Raw genomic sequence first — 27,393 nt, forward strand, 5'->3', positions numbered from 1 at the left:
ACCTCAACATCGCTCTTCAAGGAGGTGTGTACCTTACTGCCTCACGTCCTCTGTGATTTACTACTGACAAAACACACTTTTCCAGCATTTAGTGGACAGTTTTCATCCAAAATGCTTTCCACTACCAAAAATAGGCACATATTTGCGGCATAAATGACTCGAGAAGAAATCGAATCCCTCTTTTTCTTGTTTTTTTTTTATACGTTTTTAGATTCTCTACGAGACAAAGCCTTGACATTGGCCATGTCTTGTGAAATGTGTGTGTAGGAGGCTCTGCGGCAACTATAGGAGGACCCGAGTGCCTACAATGACACTTTGTCCCATTTGAATGTAGCTCAGGACTGTCGTGTTTCTGCACGTCTGTGTGCCAGAGGCCGGAGCAGTGAGGTGTACGTGGTATTAGCCTACCTCCTACTGGAAGCAGCCGTCCCTCCCTTCAGACCACAGATAACAAAAGTTTTCCAAGGTAAATAGGGGAGAGTGGAGGGCCTGTAAATCCCACTGGTCATCCCGTTGCGTCAGACCAAAAGTATGCAGCCAAATTTGATTACCCAAAGCAAACACGGTGCCTACGAGGACACAGAAGTGTGAGGGAGTTTTCAGCGTGAAAGGAGGGAGGTTTCCAAGCTGATATCTGATACTTGTGGGTCTACTTTAAAATCTGTGGTGGAAGGCTTTTTAAAAAATCTGTTTTGTTTTGTCACAGCATAATTTATGTTGTTTAAAAGCCATTCATTTTCTCATGCTGCAACTGTGGTTTGCTGTTTGGCAGACGTGCAATCAAATGTAGAGAAAAATAAGAAGAGGGCAGGGGAAGAAAAAGCTAGCAAGGGGAAAGTTAAACTAGGACATACCCCTGCAGAAGAGTCGCTCTTCTGTGAAGCCATTGACATGGGTATTTATCATTTCACCGCAGAAGCCAAATCTTTAATTTTCAGAAAGCCCTGAATAGTGAGTCTTAGAAAGCATTCCACAACTATTAAACCCATTGTGTGCAAGCCAAAATAAAAAGATGTTTTGCTTCTGGCTTTAGCGTCGCAGGATAACATTATTATAAACAATAGACCCGCCACCTTTCCTGTAACATCTCAGGCAGGGGTTCTGCACTGTGTGCGCTCATCCTGCTTTAATAGCTCAGGGAGAGTCGGATACATCAGATCCTGCTGTGCTCTGTACGTTTTACAACGCTACACTTGTAACCTTGCCTGAGCGGCAGAGCAACAACAGATGTAAGACACACAATGCAGGTTGTCTGAACGCACAGCTTCTCGGAAGCACCTTGATTTAATTTTCCCCGACGAGGCAGGGAGGAGGGACCAAGGACGTCTTAAGCTGATTGTCCAGTCGGTGTCCTCCTGTCGACCGTGGAGGGATGAATCTGTCAGAAGCGGGTTTGTTTATGAACCTGTCAATCCACCGTGTATTTACAGCCACCTCACCTGTGCCAGGACAATATCTGCCCGTCTGCGCTGACTGGGCGCCATTATCCTGATTGGCAGTAAGACTGTCCTGTTTAAACCGATGCTCCTGGAGGGTTAGTTATTCAAACATCTCTCAGAGCCAGGGTTTCTCTGGGAGGCAGAAATAATCTCATTGGTTGGTGTAAATCTCAGTGGGTGGAACCATAAAGCCAGAAGAGCCCAACAACTTAAATATCCAGGAAGAAACAGCCAGTAAGTATTAATTAGTTTATTTAAAAGGCGTGTAGATTGGTGGTTGGTGGACCAAATGGTGCCCGTTTCTTTGTGCTTCAGTCTCACATGCTTAACCAGAGAACATTAATTCTTAGTCTCCACCCACCTGAGGTTTACCCCAACCAATGAGGGTTATTTCTGCCTCCAGAGCAGCTCTGCCCCTGCAAAATGTTTGTGCAACTCTTAATTTGTGGTTAAGGGTTGTATTCTTTTCAGTTGGTAGCGAGGCACTAACTCTCTGCCAGGGGTTGTGGCAAATCAAAAGAATGTGTGCGCTCACAATACTCCAAGCAGCTTTGGAGAAAAGCATCCACCAAATGACATATGATAAAAAAGCAAGCGTGATCCTGCATGCAGAGGATTGCAGCGGCGTCACAGCCAGGGAGTAATAAGCTCAGTCTGCGTGTTGGCTGGAGCTCTATGATTGCTCAGGTGGATGTGCTCCGTGTTGTATTTAATCGCTGTGTTTGGCGATTGAAGCTTTCTTCACCTCCCCCACCGCTTGTTGTCATGTTAAAGGTAAATAAGTCACTGTCTGGCCCAGATGATAGCATTCATTAAGCATGCTGAACAAAGCCGCGGCGCGCTGCGATGCACAGCGGTGCCTTTATTGCTTTCTCCATACCTTCTTCTTAAAGGCCTCATTGTCAGCGTTTGTTGGTTTGCATGGTGCACCAAAGTACTCACCCCTCCTTCTCTCCCCCCCCCCTCTTTTCTCTTCTTCTCTGTTTCCGTGCAGATGAAATAAAAGATGATTTTGACACCCTGGGCCCTGATGCCACTTTGCAGTCAGTTGGAAACGGTACAGGTGAGTTGAAGATGTTGAATGTGTGTTTGTGTCCCTGCGTCGTGCTTTAAAACATCTCGTCATGGAAAGTTATACTGATATAAATATATATTATATGTATACATATCATCTTTCGAGGCAGAAATCCAAACGCAGTTGAATTCCACGCGCTGTTTTCAGCCTTGCTGGTGAGCTAAGTGAGCTTGTGTTTGCGTCCCGTTGCCCACTCCTGGTGGAACCGAACCCTACCTGCCATTTTTCATTAAGCCACCACGGCAGAGCTGCAGCCACACCCCCCTCCCTTCCATGATATCATCCTGGCCACCCTGACAATTGGCCCTGGACGCTGTTATGGTAAACCAAAGTCACCCCACAGAACGCCACGCAGCCCTGCATCCAAACCCTGCCTTCAGCTTTAATCACCATTACTTTGTGCTCGTCGTGATGTTTTCTTCTTCTCTCTCTCTCTCTCTGTTCTGAACATTCAAACGCAGCAAATGTTTTCCATTTTCACTGCTTAAAGGAGTTTTGGAAACAATACCGTGGCACCGCTGTGGAAGCTCCCCGCCACTAAATCACATGTGATTTCACTTAAAGACATGAGCAGTTTGATCACGTCCCGGTGCCAAAGCGCACTTTGATCCAGGTGATTTCCTCCTTCGCTGGAAGAAGAGTTTCTCCTTAAAGAAACATTGTGCAGTTCTTCTGAAGAATAACTTTTTAGATTTAGACTTAAACACTCTGTTATCACAACACTCTCACAATTAGCCCGGCAGACTCATCTCACGAGAACGCTGTATATTACGCTATCACGGTTATCAAGAGTGATCCATTGGCATTTTCTGTGCCATTTTTGACAACCAAATATCTACTACCTTGACCTTTCACAAATTGGTCCGCAAAGCCATCACAGCCTAACAAATGGCTCTTTAAACCTCACCTAGGCTCACAGTCTAAAAGCCTAATTAACAGGGGGATGAAGTCTGATGAGACGTCACTCGGGTTTTGGTTCGATATAGCCAAACAGCCTCCAGAATTTCTTCAGGTTGTAAACAACGTGTGTGTGTGTGTGTGTGTTTCTTGAAAGTCGGCCATCCCCTAGACTAATGAAGGCTGCTGATTTCTTTTAGCTCCGGTTTGTTTTTGGAGGCAGCTATCTCCACACTGCAGCTTAAGAGTTTCCCTGAAGAGAAGGGACTGGGAAATAATTTGAGAAAAACGCATTGTGTGGCCTCAGCACTTTGGCTGGCTTAAGATACATTCTGCTCGGCTACGGCAAAGCATGTCTCTCTGTTTTTTTTTCTCGCTTCTCCTTTTTTTTGTTTCTGCGCTGGTTTGTGGTTTGGCCCCTGTAATCTGTTCAACACAGAATCAACAAAAGCCACAGTCTCTTGATTGACCTTATATGTGAAAGTCGATACAAAGAAACGTGGCTCTGTTGCTGATTAAGCCAGGCTTGTGTATGTATATGTGTGTGTGTGTGTGTGTGTGTGTGTGTGTGTGTGTGTGTGTGTGTGTTTCCTTTTTTATTTTACAGTCTTTCAACTCAAAATCTGATTTGATGTCATCAGTAAATTAGGTCAGTTTTTACAGCAGCTCAAGGTAGCGCGTTTATCTCTGACTTTTGGCCGGATTAAGTTACATTTCTTATTTCAGCCGGCATGGCGTGACAAGCAAACCCCGTAATTTAGATGTATTCTCCCCAAAGCACGCCTGTAATGTTTTAGGGTGGCTGTCCTCATCGCATTTCCACCAAGATGTTCCCAATATCCTCCTGTAAGACATTTCTCAGGGGAAGAAATGAATCCAATTTATTCCTCCCCCTCTCCCTCCGTCGGCCTCCTCCTTCACCGACTCTCTTCCTCTCTCTCTCTCTTCCTCTCCTTCAGTCAAGAGTGTCGATTGCACTTCAGAGTTCGAGGACTTCTTCGCCAAGCGGAAGCTGGACGACGGCGACAGCCACGTGGTGAGCATCGCAGAGTACTTACAGAGGGGCGACACCGCCATCATCTACCCAGAAGCCCCCGAGGAGCTGTCCCGCCTGGGCACGCCGGAGGCCATTGGTCCAGAGGAGAACGGTACGAATCCTGTCGGGAGCAGTGGGAGGGGGCAAAGTTTAAGAAAAGTCACGGGGGAGGCCGCTAGTTCAACCAAAGATCAGTCAGGGAAAGAACAAAGTGTTGAGGTGAGACGTGAGTTCATATGTGTCTAAAGTTAGCATGAGCCACATAAGCTACTGGTCATACCAGACGTGAGAGTGTGGTGAGACTGACAGACACATTAAGTTATTTGTAGCAGGAGAAATGTGTTACACAGTCCTGCGTTTAAAAATATATTTAAACTAAGCGACTGAAAAGGAACCATATTGGCGGTTTCAAAAATCTGGGCTGATATGAAATGTTGCAGAACATGCTCGCTCAGCTTGTACCAGCAAAGGTTAAAAAAAATAAAAAAGGAGTCTGGGCAGAGCAACAGCTCTTCCCGCTGACACAAGCGGGCAGCTGTTGGTCCCACAGATTCACCGGATGCCTTGGTGTTTACCTACAGTCTTAAGCAACAGCTGGGCAGGGGCTTGAAATCAGATAGCGCACCTCTAAAGATCCCCGGAGGGAGAAAAGTGGGGGGGGAGGTTTGAATTGTAATGGGTTCATGATTCATGCTGCAGACATGATGGACGTGTCAGTGGGAACGGCATTAAGAAGTGAGGGCTGCTTAGAGAGAGGTGTGAGGTGTGTTTGTGTACGTACAGTATCGTGTGCCTGTTTGTTGCCATGTCCAGGAAACTGAGATGGAGTGTAAGTGCTGTATGTTGTAAGTGCTGTATGTTGTAGTGTGTGTGTGTGTGTGTGTGTGTGTGTGTGTGTGTGTGTGTGTGTGTGTGTGTGTGAGGAGTCTGCAGGAGATCGTAGTGCAGCGGATGCCAGCCTGACACTGTGGCTCTCATGTGGAGCAGATTGCAGAGATAACTCCCATACCACTCTGGGCAGCCCGCCCGTTAGCTGCCATTGATTCGCTGACCTTTTGGCCCGTTTTCCCTTCCCCTTCCTCCTCCTCCTGCCCCCTCCTCCCGCTGTCTCCCGTGCAGACCTGCCACCTGGAACGCCAGATGCCTTCGCCCAACTGTTGACCTGCCCCTACTGCGACCGAGGCTACAAGCGTTTGACATCGCTGAAGGAGCACATCAAGTACCGCCATGAGAAGAACGAGGAGAACTTCGCCTGCCCCCTGTGCAACTACACGTTTGCTTACCGCACTCAGCTTGAGAGGCATATGGCCACACACAAGCCTGCGAGGGATCAGGTTAGCATTTCTTTCTCCTTCACTTCTCTTTCTATGTTTCCTCCTCCTCCTCTCTCTGTCTCCTGCTCTTGGAGAAGAGAGATCATTTTTCTGATTGGCAATCATTATTAATTTTTCATGGCATTTTGAAGATGCAGATCCTTTAATGGTAATAACTTTAATTGAGGTCCTAAATGGTTTTTTGATGGCCCTCCCTGATATAATTTTCTAGTCTCGTGTTCACGATCGAATGATTGTGTGAATTTCCAATTTGGAAATTTTTATCAGCTCCTTAACTTCACTTCACTCCTGGCCTTTAATGTTCTTCTGGTGCAGCCTGCAGTCGTAGTACTCCATCAAACCCCCCCCCCCCACTTCTAATTTCATGCACTGCATAAACATCTGTGTATACTTTGAATTTTCTCGAGCGATTTATATGCTATATGTCTGAAATATAATGTGAATCTGCTGGCAGTTAGCATGAATCACCTTAAAGTCCTGTGAGGTGAAAACACATCCAGCAGTCACGGCTGTTTAACTCGCTTGTCAGCTTTAAGTTGAAGATGTGGGGTGAGATAGATTGTGGCAAAAAAAAAATTGCACGCTTACAGAGTTTTTGCACATTTGTGGATAATTATAACTTCTCAGGGAACTAAAATTGAGCAGTAAATTTTAAAAACATGGAGTCTGTATTTGTGCTGTGGGAGTGAGGAATGTGTTTGTAAAATGCAGCGGATATAAAACCTCAAGGTGATCTCTAAAATGTAACTGAAAACTATTGTTGCCCTTTTAATGATCGCATTCGAAGCCCTAAAAGCAAAAAAAGGGTCAAATTAGATTTAGAAACATACGAAGAATGAATTGAAAAGCTCCAGGGAGAAGATGAAATGTGCTCTTTCTATCAGTTTGAGTGTTACGTACACAATAACTGCAGTTGATACATCAGCTCCCTTTAATCTGCGTCACTTCAGGGATATTTAATTTTCTCATGAACTTCCTCTTTGTACTGTACAGTCAGCCCCTCCCGGATGATATCATGTACCCTGATGCTTTGCGGTGTTCAGTCGCAGGTCGTGGGTGTTGTGTTGTGCTCTCTGAAGCGAGAATGACAGGCTCAGACTGTGGCTGATTTGATCAGATGTCAGCAGCGAGCACTTTCACCTGATCTACCAGCTGGGTGTAAACGTGAGCAGATGGGCCGGCCGAGTGAGCCGCTGTCTCAATCCTCATATTACAATGCTGTTGCTGCTCCCCTCCAGAGTCGAGTCAATGGCCAAAGACTCCTATTCAAGCGCCGCGGCTCCTTCCACAAAGCTGGTTATCTAGATTTGTAAATTAGCCGGGTTGTTTAGGTGGTAATCCTCCAGATGAGATTAAGGTGATGTCTCACTCCTTGGATTTCTCTATGGATGGCTTTTCTTTGTTAGTCTTCTTTTTATTTTTATACGAAACAAACGGACGTAGAATATATAACTTCCTCTGCGTCGTGTTTAGTAAACAAGTGCATTTAGTGCATTTGGCAATTAGGGTGTAACTCAGGAGGACTCAGGAGTAATCAGATTAACATAAAGAATAATGTACTGATAGGTAAACATGTGCTCTGCTGTTCTGTCTCGTATGTTTACAAGCCTTAATACTCCTCCTCCTCTTAACCAATTAGCTGAAATATGACTAATTAGAGGTTATACATATGCAAACATCCAGTCGGGTCCCCGCCCACAACCAGCAGTGGTGGAGTCACACCGACAATGAGCCATGAAGAGAGATGGAGCATTTTGCCGGTGCCATTCACAATTAAGAGCGCAGAGCGATTGTATCTTATTAGCAGTTGTGGCGAGACTAAACTTTACCGGGCAGGGGTCCTCAGGGGGGAAGTAAGGGGATGGTGGTGGTGGAGGTGGGGGCGGAGGCACCGAAGCAGCTGTTGCTGTTTGTTTATGCAACTCAGCAACATACGAGCGGTGGGGTCCCTCTCCGGCGCTTGGCGGGGCCCCCGACTCTCCCTGCTTGATCTTTGAAGGTTGGGGCTGTTTGAACAATTCCTCCCAGTCCTCCCAGTGTCCTGCGCGCCACCATCTGTCTCCCCAGGAATGTGGGTAGAGTCAGCACACACCCCAGCATTTGTCAAGGCTGAACTGGGAGGAGGGAGTCGCTGTGTTTATCCCCCTAGCGAGTTCAGAGAATATGTGTCCTTTTTTTTATTTACTAACCGTTTAATGTCCTCAACTCCCTCTTGGAATTAATTGTTTTGTGAGTGACGAGCCAGGTTTACACACCCAGTGATCTTGTTGTCGCTGGGTATTATATTTAGATTTTTTCTTTTCAGAGAACAGGCCTTGTTTGAATTGCAAATTTGATAGATTGCAACTGATGTTTACCTTTGAACAGAGAATCAAGGCCGGGCCTATACGCTCTGTTCTGTATCCTAAGATTATTAAAGAGACATTCAAGGTCTTAAAAAAAAAAATCCAATTACTGTAAGACATTTGAAAGTGTTGTGAAGAAGAATAAAGTGTAATTCAAATGGTGTGAATACAGGTATGCAGGGTGAAAGAGCTCGCAGATGATTCTGAATACCTTTCAGACTGATTAGGCCCAAATTAATGAAAAGTAGATCAGATCGGCTGTTCTAATGAAGGGGAAACGCTCTAAAAAGACTCCTTTCATTTATTCTATTTTCTGGGCTGCCAAATTCTAAAGGCATGCCTCCTTTGGCTAAGTAGCCAGGAAATTAAAAGGTATGTGATTCTTTCTGTTATCACCGCCGCTGCCTGTAGCCGCTCAACGGAGGTGGGAGTAGAAAGCCAAGATGCTTCTCTGGCATCGGGAGCCGGTTTGGCTTGTTGCTTGTTGTCATGCCGACCGATTGTGATTATTTACTGAACTCTCACCCCCACGATGTTCTTCAACGTGAATCTCTCTTTCTCCCCCTCTCTCTCTCTCTCACAGCACCAACTGCTCAACCAAGCGGCCGGCAACCGCAAGTTCAAATGCACCGAGTGCGGCAAGGCCTTCAAATACAAGCACCATCTGAAGGAACACCTCCGGATTCATAGCGGTGAGTAGCAGGAGGAAAGCTGCTCTTTGAATATTCATAGCCACGGTTTAAGAACACCATGAATCTGCAGAAATTCCTCTCGGCTTATTTTGGACCCTCCCTGCTGGTGATGGACACTGAACTCTGCTGTGTTAAGAATCAGTCCAGTTGCCAAGTACAATATTTGCTTAGAAATGTCCATGTGTAGCATATCAGCAATTCTTTATTTCAGTTATTAGTTTGCCAGGGACAATGTCCATTGATCAACAGAATAACAAACTGAGGCACAGTTGGCTCTAAATACGTTTTTGATTGCTTCATTTCTTTTATTAATTCATTAATTTATTTCATTTTTTGTTCCAGGCGAAAAACCGTACGAGTGCCCCAACTGCAAGAAGCGTTTCTCCCACTCCGGCTCCTACAGTTCCCACATAAGCAGCAAGAAGTGCATTGGCCTGATTGCTGTCAACGGCAGGATGCGCAGCAACATGAAGACAGGCTCCTCCCCCACCTCCTCCTCCTCCTCGCCCACCAACTCCGCCATCACCCAGCTGCGGCAGAAGCTGGAGAACGGCAAGCCACTCGGCCTCTCCGAACACAACAACCACATGAGCATCAAGACGGAGCCGCTCGACTTCAACGACTACAAGCTGATGATGGCTTCTCATGGATTCGGGGCTCCTGGAGCGTTCATGAACGGCATGGGAGGGAACAGCCCACTGGGGATCCACCACAACTCCACGGGCCAGAGCCCTCTGCAGCACCTCGGGATGGCCACGCTTGAGTCGCAGCTCTTGTGCTACCCAGGGCCACTGGGGAACAACCTGAGCGAGGTGCAGAAGGTTCTTCAGATCGTGGACAACACTGTGTGCAGGCAGAAAATGGACTGCAAGCCAGAGGAGCTCTCCAGGCTCAAGGCCTACATGAAGGAGCTGGGGTCCCAGGTGGAAGAGCAGAAACTGGCGCTGACATCTACGGGAGCTCAGATGGGTCTTCCACTTGTCAATCACAACGGCGCCACCAAAAGCATCATCGACTACACACTAGAAAAAGTGAACGAAGCCAAAGCCTGCCTCCAGAGCTTGACAACAGACTCAAAGAGACAGATTAGCGATATCAAACGAGAGAAATCCAACCACATGCTTGAAGGAAATGTGGATGAGAAGGTGCAGGACATTTTGTTTACACCTTATATTTGCCAATACTGCAAAGAATCGTTCACCGGGCCAATACCTTTGCATCAGCATGAACGCTACCTGTGTAAAATGAACGAGGAGATAAAAGCCGTGCTACAGCCGAGTGAGAATTTGATGGCCAACAAGCCAGTGATATTCATGGAGAAAAACACCCACTTATCCTCCTCCATGTTGTCTGAGAAGGTACTCACTGTGCCCCTTAACCCTTACAGGGACCACATGTCTGTGCTGAAAGCATATTTTGCCATGAACATGGAGCCAAACTCGGACGAGCTGCTCAAGATTTCCATAGCGGTCGGCCTTCCTCAGGAATTTGTCAAGGAGTGGTTCGAGCAGCGAAAGATGTACCAGTACGCCACTACCAGAACCCCACCACTAGAAAATAGGCACAACATGGAAATGCTAGTCGGAACATATAACATACACGCTCTACCAAAAGACTCTATGGCAGCTAGGTCACCTGTGTCTCTAATGAAACCGACTGACCGCATCACATCCCCCTCCATAGCAGAGCTCCATCACAACGTTAACAACTGTGACAACCCGCTCAGACATTTCAAAAACCACCAGTTCGGCGGCAGCGGCAAACCTACAGGTGAAAAGTTGGACCACTCCCGCAGCAACACCCCCTCCCCACTCAATCTGTCCTCCACATCTTCCAAAAACTCTCACAGCAGCTCCTACACTCCAAACAGCTTGACTTCAGAAGACCTGCAGGCTGAGCCGCTGGACCTCTCTCTGCCGAGACTAATGAAGGAACCCAAGCATGCACTGACTGTCAAAAGCAGACTTAAAGTCAACAGCATTTCCACTGACCATAACGGCATCCCCTCTCCACGAGAGCACTTCGAAGAGCCTTTGAACTTGGCCTATCTCAAGAAGGAATTCTCAGGCTCTATCAACAACGGAAACCTTGAAAAAAGCACTAGCCCCATCTTCGGCATTAACCCGTTTGCTGGCAAACCCCTCTACACGTCACTTCCACCTCAGAGCGCTTTTCCAACTGCCACATTCATGCCCCCGATGCAGGCCAGCATACCGGGTCTTAGGCCCTATCCGGGCATGGAGCAAATGGGCTTCCTACCACACATGGCCTACACTTATGCAGCAGGGGCAGCTACCTTTGCCGAGATGCAGCAGAGGAGAAAGTACCAGCGGAAACCAGGTTTCCAGGTAAATAAGCCACCTGTGGTTTTGTAAAAGCCCCAGGTTCACTCAGATTCCCTAAAATGATCTGAACTCATTTCTGTGCTAATTAAAGAAACGACTTCAGAGTCGGGAGAGAGAAACGCTCAGCTGAGGTAAACAGCTGTGACACGACACGAGCTGGGAACAGGTGTAGTTATTGGTGTCATGGAGAAAAGGGACATTTTACATGTTTAAATGTTTATGGAGCAGATACACAGCGGGACGAGCCGGATCACAACAGCTTTAGTTTGTGTGCAAAAGAAAACGCCAAATATTTGCTGGTTCCTGATTCACTACATTTCTGATTTATAATTATACATTACATTACAATACATTATTATTTGTATATATGTATTTATATATATTTAAAAAATTAAGCTGAAGTTTAATTTGTAGATTTTAATCGAGAATATCTATGTTTTAATTCATATCCTTAAAAATGTCTTCATTTAATCCTTTAATTATAAAGAATTTGGCGCAGAACGTCAAACATCAGGTTCAAATAAATAAGAGGAACACTATTGGCCTTAATATCTCTAACTGTTCGTGGAATACATCAATGCTCCTGGCTCTTGCGGCGCTGGCCTCAGATATTTTGTTATTAAATGTGGGTGAAAGGCCTTTGTAAAAATGACAAAGGTGAGCCCCGGAGCCGTGCACTTCTCCGAAATTTCCCATCGCAACTTTGCTGCATTTTAAAGAGAGCCTCAGCCAAAATGAGCTTCTACATGTGGATTAATAATGCACAGTCTCCATGTTCATTACCACTGAATGCTGAAGGCTGTTTAACATAGAGGGAACCATTTTGATGAAAAAAAAGTATTAATAATGTTTCCTATTCTAAGTTATTAAATTAGATTTTAAAAATACAGCTACAGGCGTTTAGTTCAAATTGATTGCCGAGTGATAGTGGTCCCTTCTTAAAACACAGAGCTGTCCTCACATTATCACACGCTCGCTGAACAAAGCTTCGGTGGCTCAATATTGGCCATTAAGGTGCACCTTCTGATTTTAATCATTATATGAGTTTGCAATTTCAAGAATGGTTCACTGTGCCTCCGCTAATGTTGTAATATTGTTCTCCATCAATTCACATTTAAGACTAATCTTCATCATAAAAGAGAATTTTAAAGGAATCTGCAGAATTAATTCTCCGGCACAAAATGAGACCACACATAATACACCATTATGGCTGCTTCATAATGGGGAGCATGTCAGTTATAGATGGGTGATATTACTGCGGAGCTGAAAGTTTTATAAGAAATCAACGCTGGTATGTGCTGGTAATTAAAAATGCATGAGAACATGAAGCATGGTGTGATTGTTTGGGAGGTGCGCTTCACTTTACTGCTTCGTCGAGGCCACAGGAAGTCATTTATTTTACCACGAGTAGCTTTTATTTAGATAAAAACAACATTTACTTACACGTCGTATATCTGCAGAATTATGGCTTTTATTCCTAAAGTTCTTTTTTTAATTGTAAGTGTTAAACTTATTGGATATCCCGCGTAAGCTAAGACTAAAATAACTCTAAACAAAGTGACTGCAAACCTTAATTACGCACGGGATTCATTATTCTTCTGTCTTCTCTTTTTTTTTGTTTGCTCTTTGTTTAAAGGGGGACCTGCTCGACGGTACACCCGATTACATGTCAGGGCTGGACGACATGACAGACCCCGACTCCTGTCTGTCGCGGAAGAAGATTAAGAAGACCGAAAGTGGTATGTACGCGTGTGACTTGTGCGACAAAACATTCCAGAAGAGCAGTTCCCTTCTAAGACACAAATATGAGCACACAGGTATATACTGTTTTAGACCCTTATTTTAAACCCCATTGCTTTTTTATGTTTTAAATGTTTGTGTTTCCAAATCCTCTCAGTATATATATATATTATGTTACCCCCTTCTCTCCTTCTTTCCTTCTCTGTTTGACCCCTAAATTGTATGTAAACCAACACCTAACTTGCTTCTTCATTGACAGGGTTGAGATGCCAATGATTGTTAGATTTCAGAGACTTTGTGTTGTGTAAGAATTTGAGATTTAAAGTGTAATCTGTAATTAACGCAGGTAGACAAGTAAAGGGAGACTTCAGCTATCTGTTCAAGTCATTGTCCTCTTTATTTTCCAATCATATCCTGCTGTTTTAACCATTTTGCTATCTTTAAAGACACACATCAATTCACCTAGATATATAAAGCCAGCGAAAGGCCCCTAATGCCTTTATCGGCCCCATTATTGGCGATAGATCACATCAGCAGACGAGTGCTCAGAAGCTTCAGAGCGCTGATAACAAGTCTTTCATTATAGTTATTATACGGAGATCCTCTTTCACAAGGTTGCATCATTTATTTTATCCGCTATCTGTAGCCGAGCGCTCAGTGCTTTATGCAGCCTTCATGTTATCTGCTCGGACATAAAAGGGAGGGAGGGCGCACCGTCAGAACAGTGCGCTGAACTTCAAACCCTTAAGAAAAGAGTGCGTTATCTCCGCAACGTCTCGCTCACATCGCGACGCTTTCATGTTAGTGTCGCTGTGTGTTGTTTTTAACAATATTTGGAGTTGAACTGGCCACATGTTGGACAGAAGTGCACTTTGAACGCCTGTTGGCGAGTGCACTGCAGCATCACAGGGACGTCATGTGATGTGAGGCAGGCAGCCATTTATCCACACGTGCTGCGCAGCCGTCAGCGGGAAGAAGAAGTGTTTCGAGCATGAATAAGATGTTTGGAAAGAAACAAACGCAGTTAATTTAGTTTATTCAGCCAGACAGTTTATGGCCCCGTGTCATGAAGCTATCTCCCCCTGCCCTCGTGGCCAGCTTGAGTTTCTCATTTGTGCCTTGGCATCCAAAGCGTCCCGTCACCTTGTAGACGGAGGAGCCCCAGCCTAAAAGCGAATGGAGGGCCAGGCGTCACCATGAACTTGAATTGCGTTAGGAGATAAGCAGGGTAACCCCTCGGAGCCTCCGCCTGCCCGCAGCGCATCTCGGATTTGTTTACTCCTTAGTCGCGCCTTCTGTTGGTCTTTGCAGTAGTTTGTTTGTGTTGCATTCATCCGTGTGGCACGCGGGACTACAATAAGTAGTTGTGGTTGAATTTCTCCATGCTTTAACCACGGGAGGACATTTCCATAATGTAGACCCGTGAATGCGAGCGCACTTTCTCATCGCACTCGCAGTTTGAATAAACAAATAGCGCTAAGTCTTAAGTCAAAGTTTGATTTATTGCTCTGTGATGTCATTTTACTCCATGCCATCCAAGTCATCTGAGTTTTTCCTGAACGTTTTGCTTTTTCTGACTTGTGTGATTTGTTGTAGCAGCTGGACAAGCGAGGCAGGCGACTCACGTCCCCGTTCTGTGTTTTGTGTCCTCGCAGGAAAGAGGCCGCACCAGTGCCAGATCTGCAAGAAAGCCTTCAAACACAAACACCATCTCATCGAACACTCCAGACTGCACTCGGGGGAGAAGCCTTACCAGTGCGACAAGTGTGGGAAGAGGTTCTCCCACTCAGGCTCCTACTCGCAGCACATGAACCACCGCTACTCCTACTGCAAGCGGGAGGCCGAGGAGCGGGAGGCAGCTGAGAGGGAGGCCCGTGAGAAGGGCCACCTGGAGCCCACGGAGCTGCTGATGAGCCGGGCCTACTTGCAGGGCATGACTCCTCAAGGATACCCGGAGCTGGCGGAGCGCGAGGCCATCCTGAGGCACGACGCCGTGAACGGAGGGATCAGAGAGGGACGGAAGGAAGTGGACGGAACGTATGCGAAGATTGGACGGAGGGACGAGTTTGAGGAAGAGGAAGAGGAAAGCAAGAGCATGGACACGGACCCGGACACGTTGAGGGACGAGGAGGAGAACGGAGAGCACTCGATGGACGATAGCTCGCTGGACGGCAAAACGGAAACCAAATCGGATCACGAGGACACGATGGAGGACGGCATGTAATCAGTGACGACGTTTTAAAAGCTTCCCATCTTAAGAGTTTTAAGTTTCTCTCTTTCGGTTCAGTATTCTTACCTGCTCGGTTTAAAACGCCGTGTTTTAAGCCGTACGTGCACGTGCCTGAAGCTTCAGGGAAGCTTTCTTTGACGGACTCCTCGGGGGGGAAAGATGTCTGCCGAACAAGACATGGACTCAAAAGTCAATCTGGAGAAGGCGTTGAGGGAAGAGAGGCATGGGTTTGTGAAATAAGCTGCATTATGCAAACCGAACAATGAATAAATGAATACATTTCAAAAAATGTACAGTACTAAGGCCTAAAAATATGTGTGGTGCTAACCTCCTCAAATAAACCCCCAGTGTTCCATAGTATTTATAGCACAACTAGTGACTTGTAAAAATTGCACTCCGCTTCTATAATCATGAACAAAAATAATAAAAAGTATTGCCTATGTATATATTTATACAGTGTTGGAAAAAGAGCAGTAGTGTCTGCACTACAGTCCTTCGATATTACCTTTGTTATCACCTACCTACCTACGGTGTTGTCTTTAGTTTTACCATGTTGCCCGGCCACAAACATCTCCAGCCACACTATTTCAGGCCTCTTGAATCAACGTCAAATGAAGGAATTTAAACAAAAGACTGAACGAAGGAGCTTAGAGGATTTTTTAAGAGGATGAAGTTTTAAAGAGACCTTCGTTTTAAGGGAAAATACAGTTTATGGACAGATGAAAAAATGAAGGACGAAGCCTTTGTAAGGTGTTTTTGATAAGAAAAAAGAAGCCTTATATGCAAACCTTTTAACCTGTGTGTTTTCTGCAAGTGCCACCCTCGTATTGTGTAAAAGGAAGGTTAATTTTTCTCACCAGCTTCAGTATTATGAAATGGTTCACCGTTGTTCTTTGAAGCATCCGTGTCAGTATTAAGACTTATAGGCAGCAGTTCCTTAGTTTACATTATGTTGTGCAATGTTTTCTTTTCTTTTAACTTTGTCAGTATTACACCAAACCTTTTTTTGAAAACAACAAATTGCATTCATTTTATTTGTAGGTTGAAAAAAAAAAAAACATTATTTATGTGGCCCATTTTATATTTCCTAATTTTATTTATTTCATACTGTTGTGTACAGTACTATAGTTCTTCAATATATAGATATATTTTAGTAAAAAGGAACATGGTGTCGATCATAGGGGCAAATTTTACGTAAAGAGAGCATTTATTGTGTTTTGAAACATTGTGAAATGCGAAGTTTAATCTTATTTTATTTTATTTCCTTTATTTTCCAATTACTGGAAAATTCCAAATTTGGGAACTTTTATACAATTGTGAAAACACTGTATTTTCGACTGAAAAATTCCACTTTCTTCATCTTTGTTTCTTTTTTTAAGCTAAAAAAAATGAAGAGGGACTGTTAAATACTATGTATGATATCATGACTGAAGAAGAATCTTTCCTGAAATGTCTTTGTAAAAGTATTATTGAATTCTTAATTTGTAATTTCTCTTGAAAATGACCCTGCTCGAATAAAAGTAGCCAAATTACAGAGTACCAAACCCTCAGCGCTTCATGTTTCTTCACACAGAACAAACAGCGAGCTTTTGCTTTGGCAGCGCCGGCCTCCAGTCACTTTACATTCTCTCCCAAACCGAGCTGCAAATCTTTCTGCAGAAGAAGTCTTCTCATTATTATGTTAATTACATACAGTTTCAATTCACTGTTTCAAATGCATCAAAGGGAGTCGACCCCGGCGCTGCCGCTTATTACGCCTCAGTTAAGTAAAACCAAACATGTACTCCACACATGCTCACCTGTATTTGTTCTGCACAGTGTGACCGGTCGCACAAGTATTTAAAGAATAAGGCCAGACGTGTGTATATATATATATATATATATATATATATACATATACAGATATATCTGTTTTATTTTAATTCAAAAGGAACAAAAGCAACGATGAATTGCTCCTGTTATAGTTAACGTGGAGCACGCTGCACCAAATCACCACGTGTGTTAATCCGCCGCTGAAAATAGTCCCGAGCAAACACACACTTTTCTCCAGTTTTAGTTGTTTTTGCAACAACAACAAAATAATCCAGCTGTTTAAAGGAAATTACTGAGCCTGTTTTAAAATGTAAACTTTATTAGATTTATGATTTAATATTTTTATTGGATTTATTAACAATAAGAAACATGCAGAAAAATCGTTTCCTGATTTTAATATCTGTCTCATTAATTCTCACACATTTATTTAAGTACCTTTATTTATATGTGTATCATAGTGAGAATTAGTGCTAAATGTTTCCACCTATTTGAATAAATGTATTAATTATTTTATGAAGCAAATGCTTGGATTAAGGATTTGGACAAACCAGCACCTGAATGCATCACCTTAGATTTTTCTAAATAATCTGACAATTTAAAGATTAAATGAAAAACAAAATAGCAGAATAATGTAAATCCATGTAGTAATTTCTAGTTGCACAGATTATCAGTGGTGTTGTGCTTCGCTCTCTGAGGACACGGGATCTTTTCACTGCTCCATGAACACTTCTGCTTTTCCAAATCTCATTTTGAAACTTTCTGCGGGCCTGACAGGTGGACTCCAGCAGCGGAGTCCTCTGCACTGCAGGAGCCGCTCGACTCCATTAGCCCCTCACACTGCGTTATGCAGATTAAAAGCAACATCAAAAGGCCGAGATGAAAGCGCTAAAGGTTGAGCGATGCCAAACATCAGAACGAGCTTTGCATATTCCGATTTTCCTATCGATCGGCGTGCCATCGGATCATTCGCAGACCATCTCGCAGATAAAAGAGCGGGTCTTAAATGATTAGCCGATGAATTTGATAATGTGCTGTGAACCGTCTGAACAATTACTCATGCAAAAAATGAGCGCACGTGTCAAGACAAGCAAGAGGGAATCCTCTGGAGTATATCTCCACCATTAAGAGAGAAATATCTACCTCTGCTTTTACATTTTACATCTATTAGACTTGCATACAAGCTTGAAATCGACGGACTCCGCACGCAAGCAGGAAGGTCAAAGATCGAGAGGGATGTGATGAAATATTCCTGCAACCACAGAGTAGGTAGAGGCGGGGAGGGAAGAGCGGGGGAAATGACATTTCTTAGATCACGAAGAGGAAGAAAAGTGTCAGAAAGGTGTGAAAGAAAGAAGACAATGACAAAACTAAATGTCTCTCAAATGTTTCCTTCATGCAAATGTGACGAAGTGTAGCTCAGCTCATGTCCTTCACCCACTCGGCTCAGGAGGAGTCGGGAAACGACTCCCCTGCAATCCTCCTTTGTTGTCTGTTTGAATTCCAGTTGTCACTCGTTGAATATCGGCCGATACTGATGGTGATCCAATTTACGGATCAATACTGTCTGAGACTATTAGCCTGCGCTCAAAGCAGCGCGGCTCTTAATGCAATCAGGCCGCATCGTGCTGCCCTCAATTGATTTTTTGTGTACTTCATTTTATTTTTCCCATAAATATGTTTTGACTGAAGTATGTAAATCTAAAATGGACACAAACAAATGCTTAGACGGTGCAAACTCCACGCGTGCTGTAATCCCTACAGCTCAAACACTGAATAATCTGCACTTAATCCCAGGTGCAGTCACTTTAAAGGCCTGTGGACATTTAAATAATAGATATTCTTTGACAGAATCTGGCGAGTTCACGTCTGCACTTAGTGTCCTGATTGAAACAACTGCAATTTAGATGTAAGAACGCTTCTGTGCACGGAGAGAATATTCATTGCACCTCGTTGCAGTGTTGAAATGTTCAACACGCGGACCTGCCTCCTCGCTGTTCTCGGGGTTTTGATCTGCTCTGATGTAAAACAGTGTTGGGAGTGTTGTGCGGCTCATAGAACATTTAAAAGGGAGGAAAAACAACAACACGAGCGTGTAGTAGTAATTCATACGAGTGTCATGCAGCCATATGCCTGGGCCAGATTGGTGGTGTTTTTTGGACAGCTGAGCTCTAATGATTCACTGCTGGGCCTTGTGTACACCAAAGCTAAGTGTACGTTTTGCCTCAGGCTACTCTGCTGCCTCCACAGATACACTTAGTAGTAAAATCGACTTGTTAGCATCGAAAACACTCGTCTTCTTCTTTAATCGTCCTCCTTTTACCTGCATCTCTCATCTCTCGCCGTACAGTGCGCGGTACAGGCGCAGTGGCTCTCGGTTGTCAAGTCCACTTTATTTACACACCGCTTTAGAAAGTACACCAGCACGTAAAAGAAACAGGAGGGTTACACTATGGAAAATGGGGAGGCAGAGCGTGGAACATCAGCAGCGAAATGAAGACGTAAGGGGGAAAAAGATCACGCTTTAATGCACAAAATACGAGCAATAGAGCATGACAGAACACGCCGGACGCCAGTGAATGAAATGAGGTCTGAGGTTTGGTTGCAACTGAGGATTTGAAGTGTGTTTCTTTTCCATGTTGGAGTCAGTCAGAGCTGCACTGGAGAACAGATCAGTCCCTGAAGCAGAAAGAGAGTGACTGAGCGGTTACCTCTGGTGAAGAGAGGACGCTGCGCTCAGCTGGGTGCAGCCGACAGGTCTCAACAACTCACCATGGAGGTTCCAGTTACACATCCACTGTCCAGAGTGCTGCTGCTGGAGCTGTCCGGGGTCCTGGTCGTCATTAGACCCCCTAACAATTTACTTTATTACAACTTTTAGACGGACGTTTGCTCAGCTGGAAACATGTGAGACCATCAGCTAACGCCATACTCAAGCCATGTGCTTACACCTGTTTGTTTAATGGAACCCAAAAAGCATTAAAGGTACACGGTGCAATTCTTGACCACTAGTGGCGGTGTGGAGTAATGTCACCGCCACACGTGGTCAGAAGAAGTTGTTGTTTTTGACTTTTCTCTTTATGTACGGGTAGAAAAACGTTTCCTCGTGTTTCCAGTCATTACGCTAAGCTAAGCTAAGCTAAGCTAAGCTAAGCTAAGCTAATCATTAAACTAAAAAAAATGTTTAGCCATGATGTCATGGAAAGAGGGTTTGGATGAGGGGAAAGTAGAGGAGACTCTCACACTTTTGACCTCATTAAATTATTTACATATCCCCATATGCCACGCGGACCATTCGCAGGGCACATGAAGGACGGGCCCGGGCAAAGACGGGCGAGGGAGAGAGAGAGCACTCCTCAGACCTGGCACTCGGCGAGAGAAAGTTCAATGACATGCAGGGAGGAAAAGCGCAAGTGACCAGCAGGGATTAGCCAATCAGAGCGTCAGAAGAGCAGCCAGCTGTTCATTCTGGCCGGAGCGAAAAGAGCCCCAGAGCAGGTGGTGCAGCCCGGTGCCAGCGGTGCTACAGAGGAGGGGGGAAAAGATGAGGAGGAAGAAGAAGATGACGATAAAAGAAGCTCGTCCTCTCATAATGCGGGGACGTTACTGCATTACTTTTTCTCCGCCTGGCACTTATTGCTTTGCTTAGCATTATTATGCATGAATATTCCTCAGTCTTTACTTATGTGCCACTTATCGAGGCAACATGCTTCACAAAGCATAAACAGGAAGCAGCCAAGTGAAGGAAGGAAAGGTAAAGCCGGGCAGCGACCACGCAACGCAGCTCAAACATTAAATATGGAATCACAAGGAGTTGTATTGCAGAGAGAGCGTGCCTCACGTGCGGAGGTTAGACTGAAACTGTACATATGTTGACGTATTAAATGCATGTGAAGCGGAGGTGACAGTGTGAGTCTGAGGGGACAGAGTGCCATCGCTGCCTCTTCCACTGAATACAGCAGCTGCACAGCGTCACAAAGACAACAATGCTCTCACCGTCGGAGGGGGTTTGGTGCACCGTGGTGATGTTGGACAGCTCTGCAGAGACCCCCGTGTGGAATTTTATTAATTTGCATTTATCGTTTTATGCTCTCGCTCCCACCGAAACACCCGGTTTGGCACAGCGGAGTCATGGTATGGCGATGGTAAAGCAGAGAGCTGGGAGAGGACAGACAGCGTCTGCAAGAATCAGCACTTTATTCTAAACGGGCCCGACGTTAAGTGACATGGTGTTGACACGGGAATGCATCGCTTTTAATGAGAGAGGAGATTTCAGCCCAGTGTGATTCAGGTTCTGATGCAAACATCTCGTTACTCAACAGTTTAAATGAAGATTGAGGACATATTTGTATTATTCTGAAACTTGGCCAGGAGCCAATGAGCCATTAACATAGTTCCTGTTGATGAGCCCCCTGCTGGCTGACAATTTGTAGTAATTGATCATTTGAATAAAGTTTTTTTATCCGACGGATTCTAGTCCAGTTTGTCAACATGATCACTGCACACACACACACACACACGTGCGGAGGTCTTTGTTGTTGACTCCAGTGGAAGTAAAGGAGTTACAATCAGGGACGAGAACATGTGGAGTAAAGAGAGCCCGCTGCGCTCGTGTCATCATCATTCTAACTGCCCTCCTTCTGGTTGCTGGATATGATGAAGATAAAAGGTTATAAACTGTAGCAGGACGTTTGTTTGAGAGTCTGTCACCTGTTGACATCTTTCATCTCCGCCATTGTTCCTTCTCTGTAATCACTGCTTTCCTCTCTGCAGAAGAACTTGCAGTGACGGATAGCTACACACAAACACCAAACAAGGTAAATGCATCCACACACACACACACACACACACACACCTGTCTGTATGCATGTATCAGGTGTAACCGTGCACCTGAACATGCTGGAGGATGCTCGGATCATCCCGTTGGATCTTGCTGTGAAAGAACTTCATTCTGTGCTTTTAGAGTCTTTCCTCGCAGAGCAGCAGAGAGAACGTCGCAGAAGCACAACCGACGCAAGCGTTCACGTGACGACAGTGATTTGGACACGATCTCTGTCATGCTGTCCGTCGTCCTTCCCCCCCCCTCCTCTCCCTCTGAGGGGTAAGTGATTATGTGTTTTGCCAATGCGTTTGTAGAAATCTTTTGATATGCACAAACACAGATTCTAATGCGCCGGCAACAGCGGCTTTTTTGGCTGACGGCTGATTAGGATGCCGGCTCATGGCCGAGTCCACGGGGCCCCAGCTGGGTGCAGGGAACATCGCTCATTACACATTTTCTAGGGGGGGGGGGGGGGAGGCTAAATCACGCCGCCTCGCAGCATGCCGGTGTAGGTGTAATCATATCATTCTAAATCACCGGTCAGTTACGCGCCGCAAAGCCTCGGCTCGTGCCAGAGGGCCGGCTGGAGCCTGATTAAAGCTCGGCCAAAGACAAAGTGACACGTCCTTAACCTCATCAGAGGAGACGTTAAGCAAACCATCACTTACCCGTCAAGGTGCGAGGTTCACCCCGCCGAGACCCTCAGCCCTCGACGAATTTTCAACATCTTCCTCCTTTTTTTGTAAATTAGAGATTTCTTCTCGGGGAGCGGCATGCATTTTTTATGAAGGCATCATGGCCGATGGTGGATGGCTGCCTGGGCGTTCCCATCACTAATACGCCACTGTCCTCTTGATTTAATTAGACGTTGGCCCCCACTATTTTCGACAAGGAAATATCTGCTCTAATTAAGCAGTATACTTCACCAGAGCATGAACAGACAGTGCCATTCAACGCAGGGTTAATGTGGTCATAAAGAATCCATGATTTCTTGCCCTTTGCCCTCCTTTTTCTGCCATTTGTCCTTAAATTCTCACCAAAATGAACTTCAAATGTGTCTTTTGTCCCTGCGTATTTTTGTCTTCTGAACAGGCCAATTACTTTTTCAGTTGGTTTATGATTATTCATGCTAGAGAGACTCCCGGCCGTTAATGGACTTAGCACTGTGTTGTACTCTCTCGCTGGAAATAGATAATTACTCCATTGAGGAGGCGAACCTTTGCAGTCCAACCTTCCTGCAGAAAAGCAATGAATGTAGCGTTACATGTATGTGATTCCTTAAAGGAAGCATTGCCTCTGTAGCCTGCAGGGATTAGGCCTAATGACAGAAGTTAATTATATTAAGAGTAATTTTCAAAAACAGTTCATGAACTGCAAATTATACTTAAAATTGCTCCTTAATGCTCTTAACTGTAATTAAATTGCCTAATATCTTAAGAAAATGAACGTGTGGGGAAGGAGTGATGGGGTGCAGGAACTTTTAGGAGTTCAGTGGTTAACGGATTAAATCAGTAATATTCAGAGGTAGTCCTGCTCCACTTCCTTTGCTTTCACAAAAACATAAAAGCAAAAACAAATGTGTGAAAAAGAAGGTTTTTCATCCCTGTTTTCGTCTCCACTAACTCTCTGCAGCAGCCCGATGCTCCCCGGTGTTAGCTGGAGCTGCTCGCTGTCGATCTTCATGGCATGCAGTCGCTTTTTACAGCATTTTGCCTGAAAACAGCTGCTGCTGTGGCCAGAAATGACACTGATGAGCGTGAATGAGCCAAAACAAACAGTTGCGAGCTGGAAAACCAAACCAAATGAGTGAAAAGATGATGAAATGCGATCTTGTTCACATATATGAAGAATGCGGAGCCTCCTACTCGCTTGCAGTTGGACTCTCGTGCTGTTTTCTGTGACAGTGCTCACCCATAATGACACGCTAGTAGTAAATTCATGAGATGAGTCGGCCACATTACAGCGGGTCTCACCGTCTGCGTCGCAAACACTCGGCTTGTGCCACTTCTCCAAGCGCCTTCACGCGCTCCACCACGACTCCTGTCCTCCGTGGAATTAGTTTTTCTGTAAAAAAAAAAGAAAATGTCCCTCCTCTTGACACGTAAAGTGAAAAGAGCTTCAGCTGTTGTACGTTTTAATCCCCCAAACTGTTGACGACGTGCATTTTTTAAAAGCATTTCTGAGCTGTAAATTAGGAGGGGGGGGGGGGAACAGGAGAATTATGTGCATTTATCTGCCCGTAATTAGGTGTATTTCTTCTCTGAGTTTTTATTTAATGATTGGCTTTTTACAGCGAGGGCCAGTACTTTTGAAGTGTAATGAATCTCCTCTCAGGCGACTTAAGAGTTGGAGGGGGAAAGGGGGGGGGATGAAGAAAAAAGAAACTGCCGTCATTCTGTGGCTTTGAACAACCCTTAATCTGTACAAAATTTAGGTTTGCCTTGCTTTTTGGAGATCAAAGACTCACGAGAAAGTATTATTCAATCATTACTGGTATGTTAAACCAGCAAAACGCCATTGTTAAAGTACTCACAGGAGGTTCTTCACCTCAGAACGAGAGGTTTGGAAGCTTTCCGAGTCATGCCATTTGTGCAACTGTGCATATTAAATCTACTTGGAATGTCATGTTGCTGGGACTGTATGTGATGTGTGGCTGAAGTGCATGTGTGTGTGTGAGGAGGGGGGGGGGCTTTTTCCTCCTTCTCACACGTTCACATGCAAAACTATGCATGCACAAAAACACACACTCTCGGTGTCTTCCATCTCTGCCATGAAGCCAGACCACCCTCGGCTTTTCTCACTTGTAATCATGTCCAAATTTGCACAGGAAGGCAGGGGGAAGGGAGAGCCACGTGAACTCGCGTGGGTGTTTTCGGCTTTTTTGTGTTGTGTTTTTTCCTCAAAAACCCGCTTCTGATTACCGGCGATGTCTGAAGCCGGAGATCCAAATCACCTTCTGAAAGCCCGCCGAACGCCGAGCTCGGAAAAACAATTTCAACTAAAAGTGAAATGTGTCTCGAGGAGGGATCTGCCAAGTAACAATTCTATAAAGTCTAAATGTAAAGACTGCGCAGGGAAGTGCTCGCTGTTAGAAAGTTACCTTCTCCTGAACGTGTGCAGAGCTTTGAATCTGTCCTGCACTCAATGCTTCAACATGTGGGATGTTTAAACACTTGATGAGGCAGATTGATCCATTTGTGATTAATAGAATATATATATTTCAAGTTTGCAGCTGTTCTTGCACTTCATTAAAATGTCAATTTGCACATTTAAAATTCAACCTTTTCACTTTGCAGGACTTTAACTCCTGTGCTCTCAGTTTCATCTCATAGTTATGCTCTTTCTACGAGATGAATTACAACGTTTATTCTGCTGTTGGGCTGTATATCCAACATGAATGAGTGTGTGCCACACCTGCATGCTTTTGTGATAAGTTCACAATCATTTCTTGTTTTATTGAAATATTACATTCGCCCATGACATCACATGAGATTTAAAAAGCTGTGTTCTTGTTAGGGTCGACATGTACTTGGCTTCCTCCTGCACAACTCCATTCAGTCCTTGTGTGCGCCCAGCTTGGAGGAGTTTGTGGCACTTTGTGTGAGTGTGTGTTAGTGTGTGTGTGTGTGTGTGTGTGTGTGTGTGTGTGTGTGTGTGTGTGTGTGTGTGTGTGTTCAGGCCCACCTTGGCAGTGGCTCTAGCTATCAGCAGGGCCCAGCCGGCGTGCTAGCAGTGAGACCGTAGTGTTTGTAACAAAGCCGGTCTGACTGTAACGATTCACATTTGTCCCCTGGGCGAAGCGAGGTGGAACCTTCCAGGAGGGAGGCTCTAAATGGATCCGTGCAGTGCGGCGGCGAGGGGCGAGGGGCGAGGGGCGAGGGGCGAAGGTGGCAGAAAAGCTGCGCAGGACATGTGTGCTGAGGAAGTCTGCTCCGCTCGGACCTCGCTCGCAACACGCAGCCAGGACGTCTGGCCAACATGTCACACAAGACGCGACAATGAGATGGAGGAAGACTTCGCTCCATTTCCTTTCCTCTCAACACACAACCCTAGAACACGTCGTGTTACTTCAGAAACTAAATCGTGTGTGTGTGTGTGTGTGTCCGGTTACCTTTTTTGTTTCTGAACTTTCCACGCGACCGTCCTTCAAACACAGAGCCAACATTAATCACAGCTGATGCCCGACGCCGACCATCATGCCCGCGACACATGGCCGTTCTCCACTCACAAGTTTGTGGGACAAGTTTTCTTTCTTACAATGGTCTGTTTCTCATAAACACCCCGCCGCCCTCATTTGCGTGATCTGGCCGAGCATCAATCTGCTGTCGGTGACGATGTCGGTGAAAGGGCCGCTGCCTCTGATCCGGTATGAAGGCTTTAAATAGCTGCGTGGCTCAGATTGCAGCGTGTCAGGGCCTATCGGCTGAGGCAGGCAGGATGATGAGGGCGGCGGTGGTGGTGTAGCAGTGGTTGGACTGGGTGAAGTGGGTCAGGTCCGAAGTGAGCGGACATGCGAGTGACACCGGCGTGTGATGTGACCCGTTAGCGGTGGGGTGGATGGACTCGGGGCAGCTCTCGTCCTGTCTGTCTCGGCCGATGCGGGACAATGCTAGCCACGGGGCAAACAAATCAGAGGAAGTCAGAGTGACGCTGGCTGCGAAGTTTACTCTCTGCACTTCACTGCACTTCACGTCCAGTCAGAGCTGCAGCTCTGCCTCCGAGTCCTCTCAGGGTTACAGTTCCATCCATCGCACTATCTTTTCTTTCTCACCATGTGAGACGCCGGCAGATTATCAGCTTATTTTACGCTTCTTCAAGACCCACTTACTGTTCTTTCCAGCGCTCTCAACCACATCTAACAAACTTCTATCATTTCCTGGTATATCTTCATCATATTAGTAGATTAGATGAACAGAACATCACAAACTATAAACTCACATCTGTGTCAGTTCAGCATCGATTCGTCTTAAAGGCGTGTGTTGGGTTGAGCACCGAGCTGCAGAGCTGGCAGTGTTTGACCATGATATTAGCTGGTGTCTTCTTGTCTCCGCCTAAACAGGGCATGTGTAGCCACGGGGCAGCAGCATATCAGAGGTGATCAGCATGATGCAGGCTGAGAACACACACACACACACACACACACACACACACACACTCACACAGCTCCACTTTGTATTTGTTGTCAGGTTGGAGTCAAATCCTATTAAAATTCCTGCAGAAATCCACATCCTGCAGAAACGGTAAAAGCACCTCAGATGTAAAAACAAGCGCTCCTCTGACGTTACACAGACTGCTGTTTAAATCTTATTAGAAGATAGATCGTTTTATCTTAAAGGGAAAATCTTCAGTCAACAGTGATTTACTTCTCCACACCCCTGGATGTGCGTCTTCCACTTGTTAGCGAGTGCAGCTGCAGGAATTGAGTTGTCAGGGACGCTGCGGAGCACAAAGAAAACACGGCACAACAGAGGCCGACGGCTCCCAGGAACAACCGACCGAGCTCCGACGAAACCCAACAATAACAACTTGAAAAGATTTCCGCTAATTTGTGAACATTTTCTGTGCTGCCGTCGCGTCTCTGAAGGCCAAACCCAAAAGACTTTGGGATTCCAGTCAGAGTTGAGCGATG

General features: G+C 45.3%; 1 protein-coding gene across 7 annotated transcripts in view; it reads left to right on the forward strand.

The window, feature by feature from the left end:
* The window catches only part of zeb2b (zinc finger E-box binding homeobox 2b), a 77,640-nt gene extending 60,968 nt beyond the window's left edge, over window positions 1–16,672 (forward strand). For 5 of the 7 annotated variants that reach the window (XM_029446068.1, XM_029446076.1, XM_029446104.1 and 2 more), the window contains 7 exons: window positions 2,434–2,502; window positions 4,371–4,559; window positions 5,567–5,781; window positions 8,710–8,818; window positions 9,161–11,166; window positions 12,800–12,980; window positions 14,559–16,672. In XM_029446068.1, the coding sequence (XP_029301928.1) occupies window positions 2,434–2,502; window positions 4,371–4,559; window positions 5,567–5,781; window positions 8,710–8,818; window positions 9,161–11,166; window positions 12,800–12,980; window positions 14,559–15,127 (3,338 nt within the window). In that variant the 3' untranslated portion in view covers window positions 15,128–16,672. Of the gene's footprint in view, window positions 1–2,433; window positions 2,503–4,061; window positions 4,258–4,370; window positions 4,560–5,566; window positions 5,782–8,709; window positions 8,819–9,160; window positions 11,167–12,799; window positions 12,981–14,558 lie in introns of those variants that run through there. The other 2 variants (XM_029446095.1, XM_029446119.1) reach the window with 2 other exon arrangements.
* Window positions 16,673–27,393: the final 10,721 nt, after the last annotated feature.

The sequence above is a fragment of the Cottoperca gobio genome, chromosome 2 (genome assembly GCF_900634415.1).
Source record: "Cottoperca gobio chromosome 2, fCotGob3.1, whole genome shotgun sequence".
Classification (NCBI taxonomy): domain Eukaryota; kingdom Metazoa; phylum Chordata; class Actinopteri; order Perciformes; family Bovichtidae; genus Cottoperca; species Cottoperca gobio.